Source organism: Blennius ocellaris, assembly GCF_963422515.1.
Source record: "Blennius ocellaris genome assembly, chromosome: 16".
Taxonomy (NCBI): domain Eukaryota; kingdom Metazoa; phylum Chordata; class Actinopteri; order Blenniiformes; family Blenniidae; genus Blennius; species Blennius ocellaris.
In genome coordinates this window covers 638,704-643,703 of record NC_137665.1, presented here as the reverse complement: position 1 = coordinate 643,703, position 5,000 = coordinate 638,704, and the positions used below count along the sequence as shown (strand labels likewise).

At 43.3% G+C, this 5,000-nt stretch overlaps 1 protein-coding gene across 1 annotated transcript in view; it reads right to left on the bottom strand.

Moving 5' to 3' along the window:
* LOC308141623 (ubinuclein-2-like) overlaps nucleotides 1-5,000 on the bottom strand; it is a gene marked incomplete at its 3' end in the record, with an annotated part of 16,370 nt that overhangs the window by 4,651 nt on the left and 6,719 nt on the right. Inside the window, 1 exon segment of the mRNA XM_080511830.1 lies at nucleotides 4,356-4,461. Coding sequence (XP_080367956.1) covers nucleotides 4,356-4,461 — 106 coding nt within the window.

Genomic DNA, 5,000 nt, shown 5'->3' with positions numbered 1-5,000 from the left:
ACCCCCCCATGGTGACCCCCCTCACTGGGGCTCTTTGTGTGTGTGTGTGTGTGTGTGTGTGTGTGTGTGTTGGTGTCAGTATGGAGCACATGAGGCGTCGGCGCTGCTGCTGCTCTGCTGCTGCCGATGATGATGATGATGATGATGATGATGATGATGATGATGATGATGATGATGATGATGATGATGATGATGATGATGATGATGATGATGATGATGATGGTGACTAAGAGTGAGTAATCACAACAGTCCCAGAAACAGGCCGGCCTCACAGAGAAGTTGTTCCCATTAAATGTCATTGGACACTTCAGCTGCAGAGGACAAGTGTCCAGAGGACAAGTGTCCAGAGGACAAGTGTCCAGAGGACAAGTGTCTCTCGCCTCGTCAGCGGAGGAAGACGAGCTTCTTTTCTTTTTATTGCCATCTGTTCATCACTTCATCCCGTTTTCATCCAACCTCAGCAAAAATACTGTTCCTGTCAAAGATTCACCTTTAAAGAGGAGATTTTGGCGACGACACTTTATTTTTCACCACTGCTGCATGGCTGCAAGGCTGCAAGGCTGCAAGGCTGCACTGCTGCAAGGCTGCAAGGCTGCAAGGCTGCAAGGCTGCACTGCTGCAAGGCTGCAAGGCTGCAAGGCTGCACTGCTGCACTGCTGCAAGGCTGCAGGGCTGCAGGGCTGCAAGGCTGCAAGGCTGCACTGCTGCAAGGCTGCAAGGCTGCAAGGCTGCGCGGCTGCACGGCTGCACGGCTGCAAGGCTGCAAGGCTGCAAGGCTGCATGGCTGCAAGGCTGCAGAGCTGCAGGGGGTGAAAGGGGAGGTGGGGGGGGGGGGGGGGAGGAGTTCAAGCTGCCACTCAGACACTGACATTGTGATAAATTGCCGGTTCTCACCCACGACCGTTCCCGATGAGGAAGGTGTGGCGGTTCCAGAGCTCCAGAGTGAAACATGATTTCTTCCCCTTATCGCCGTGGCGACAGCTTCACCTGGCTGGAGCTCCGACTGCAGGATGTAGAATGAAGGACCGGAGCAGCTCTTCCACCTCACAGTGTTCTCCTTCCTCATGAAGGGACAGACGGGAGTCAAAGCCTGAAGCACAACTTTGCTTTTATTTGGCAACAGAATTTTCTTGCATTTTTGAAAACGTGGAGGTGTCGACTGGTCGCTACTCGTCTGAGGACGAGAGACGTGCAGGGACATGATGGACAGAACCAGCAAGACGTGGAGAAGACAAGAGGAACTGGTTCAACGTCTTTCCTTCTGCTTCTGCACAGAAATCACAATATAAACAAGTACACACCCTGTGTAGTACACCTTGTGTAGTACACCCTGTATAGTACACACCCAGTGTAGTACACACCCTGTGTAGTACACCCTGTATAGTACACACCCAGTGTAGTACACACCCTGTGTAGTACACCCTGTATAGTACACACCCAGTGTAGTACACACCCTGTGTAGTACACCCTGTGTAGTACTCACCCAGTGTGGTACACACCCTGTGTAGTACACCCTGTGTAGTACACCCTGTGTAGTACACACCCTGTGTAGTACACCACGTGTAGTACACACCCAGTGTAGTACACACCCCGTGTAGTACTCACCCAGTGTGGTACACACCCTGTGTAGTACACACCCAGTCTGCTGCAACACTGCAGGAATACTGCACAAATACTGCACAAATACTGCAGGAATACTGGAGGAATACTGCACAAATACTGCACAAATACTACAGGAATACTGGAGGAATACTGCACAAATACTGCACAAATACTGCAGGAATACTGGAGGAATACTACAGGAATACTACACAAATACTGCAGGAATACTACAGGAATACTACACAAATACTGCAGGAATACTACAGGAATACTACAGGAATACTACACAAATACTGCAGGAATACTGCAGGAATACTGGAGGAATACTACAGGAATACTACACAAATACTGCAGGAATACTGCAGGAATACTACACAAATACTGCAGGAATACTACAGGAATACTGCAGGAATACTACACGAATACTGCAGGAATACTGCAGGAATACTGCAGGAATACTGCACAAATACTGCAGGAATACTGCACGTTGATTTCTATTGTATTCGCCTTTGCAACTGATTGATTTGCTTTGATCTGAGTTGAAAGCAGGTTGAGGTGCTGAAGCGTCCAGAGAAAACCGTTTGTGTGTTTTCTGCCTCCTGAAGGTGAAGAAAGTGATTCTCAGGAAAACGACTTCCTCCTGAACATCCTTCTTTTCTTTTAGTTCTTCTAACATCCTTCTTTTCTTTTAGTTCTTCTAACATCCTTCTTTTCTTTTAGTTCTTCTAACATCCTTCTTTCCTTTTAGTTCTTCTAACATCCTTCTTTTCTTTTAGTTCTTCTAACATCCTTCTTTTCTTTTAGTTCTTCTAACATCCTTCTTTCCTTTTAGTTCTTCTAACATCCTTCTTTTCTTTTAGTTCTTCTAACATCCTTCTTTCCTTTTAGTTCTTCTAACATCCTTCTTTTCTTTTAGTTCTTCTAACATCCTTCTTTCCTTTTAGTTCTTCTAACATCCTTCTTTCCTTTTAGTTCTTCTAACATCCTTCTTTCCTTTTAGTTCTTCTAACATCCTTCTTTCCTTTTAGTTCTTCTAACATCCTTCTTTCCTTTTAGTTCTTCTAACATCCTTCTTTTCTTTTAGTTCTTCTAACATCCTTCTTTCCTTTTAGTTCTTCTAACATCCTTCTTTCCTTTTAGTTCTTCTAACATCCTTCTTTTCTTTTAGTTCTTCTAACATCCTTCTTTCCTTTTAGTTCTTCTAACATCCTTCTTTCCTTTTAGTTCTTCTAACATCCTTCTTTCCTTTTAGTTCTTCTAACATCCTTCTTTTCTTTTAGTTCTTCTAACATCCTTCTTTTCTTTTAGTTCTTCTAACATCCTTCTTTCCTTTTAGTTCTTCTAACATCCTTCTTTTCTTTTAGTTCTTCTAACATCCTTCTTTCCTTTTAGTTCTTCTAACATCCTTCTTTTCTTTTAGTTTCTTCTAACATCCTTCTTTTCTTTTAGTTCTTCTAACATCCTTCTTGAGTGTTGAGACGCTGCGGCCACTTCTTCTTTGTTACTTTTAGAAAAACCACATGATTTAAAAAAAAAACTGTTTGAAGATAAAACGAATGTTTATTTACTTTTTCAAAAGCACAAGTAGAAATGAAAGTAGTAGATTAAATGAGGATAAACTGAAAACACTATAATAATAAACCACAAGTGTAACATATAATTGACGGAGCTTTTCATTTGATTCTTGTCTTTTAATCTTCCGTACCTCCTGTCATGTATTTACACTGAGACACTTTTACAACTGTGTTGTTTTAAACAATCACAGTAAACACGATCGTCTCTTCAGCTTTCTTCCTCCAGGAAATACTTCTTTTCTTTTTCTTTTCTATCAAACCTGCTTGGTGACGTACAAATAAACTTGAATTTAATTTAATTGATGGAGGCTTTTTTAGCTTCGTAAAGGAGTTGAATCAGTATTTTCATTATTAAAACGGCTTCTTATTTCCACATATATCTGAACTTCTTACTAAACAATTGTCTCATGTGAGAAACATTAGTTTGGAATAAATATCAGTTTATTTAATGCGTTACACAATATTTTCCTCTTTTATGATCTGAGAAGAAGAAATGTAGGATTTTATTTATAATAAACTAAAGAAATGACTTTTTTTGTCTTGTCAAATAAAACCTTGGTCTGATTAAAGTTCTTTAGTAAAGTTCTCAAGTGTTTTCATCATGGAGGTTTAGTTCTTCAGGTGGAGTCGCCGTTTCCTGTATTTCCTGTTTAGTTTTTTTTTTTTAATGAATTAAAGCCGCGGCTGCTGACAGCTGATCCATGGGAAACTGATTCTACCCTGTTTTACCGCCATGGCATGTTCTTCTTTCCCTCCTACTGGACGATGGAGTCGATTGAAAGAAAAGCCGTTATAGTATATATATGTGTATATATATATATATATATATATATACACATATATATATATATATATATATACATATATATATATATATATATATATATATATATATACATATATATATATATTTGAGACGAGGAGCCGTCAGCTGACGTGGAGGTTTGACATCATCACCCCTGTCAGCGAGATAAGAAGGAAAACAAAACCACAGGCCAACTTCTCGATCCTGACGTGCGACTTTTAAACAGAATCTCACTTCCTCGTCAGGTCTATTAATAGCCCAGTGGACAGAAATAGCGCGTCCCAGTTGGCTCCGCCCACCAGGACTGCTGAGTGGCTGTGAGGTCGACGACGGAGCCGATCTTCACGTCACCGCCTGGGTTTTTTATCTCCGACCTCAGAAGTCACGTCGTCCACGGCGGCGTTTCCCCGACGCACCGCCGCAACCCGCCCACCGGGGCGGCTGATTGGCTCAGAGGGTGAGAGGCGGAGCCACAGGTCACTGCAGGTACATGGGAAAAGCCACCAACATAAACCTGCAGCCTGTGAGTGGAAACACTGCAGGAGGCCCTTCCTCTGACTGAGGCTGAGGTCATGAGGTCATGAGGTCATGAGGTCATAGCTGAGGTTTGTGGTTTTTTGCGAAACGACTGAGCAACGCGCTTCATTGACGCACTCGACTTCGGTTTCATGAGTGTGAAATGTTGTTGAGGCGGAGAAGAGAGGAAGTGTGACGGCGTCTGCTGAGGCCTGGAGGATCCCACTGGGACGGCCAATCAGAAATCAGACCCTCTATGATGTCATCAGGGGGTTCAGCCAATCACTATCAAGGCAGGCTCCTCCCCCCCCCTTTGACTCCTCCCACAATCAGCGAGCTCTGCTCTGGCACATGGCGCCACGAGAGGAAGTGCTTCCTCCTCTTCCCATAGATGGGCGGAGCCAGTCCAGCTCACACAGACACAGCAGATTGTGGATGCAGCTGCTAGGATCGATGTTCTAATGGAGGAGAATCAAGGAGGAGCTGGAAACTTTGAAAAGTTT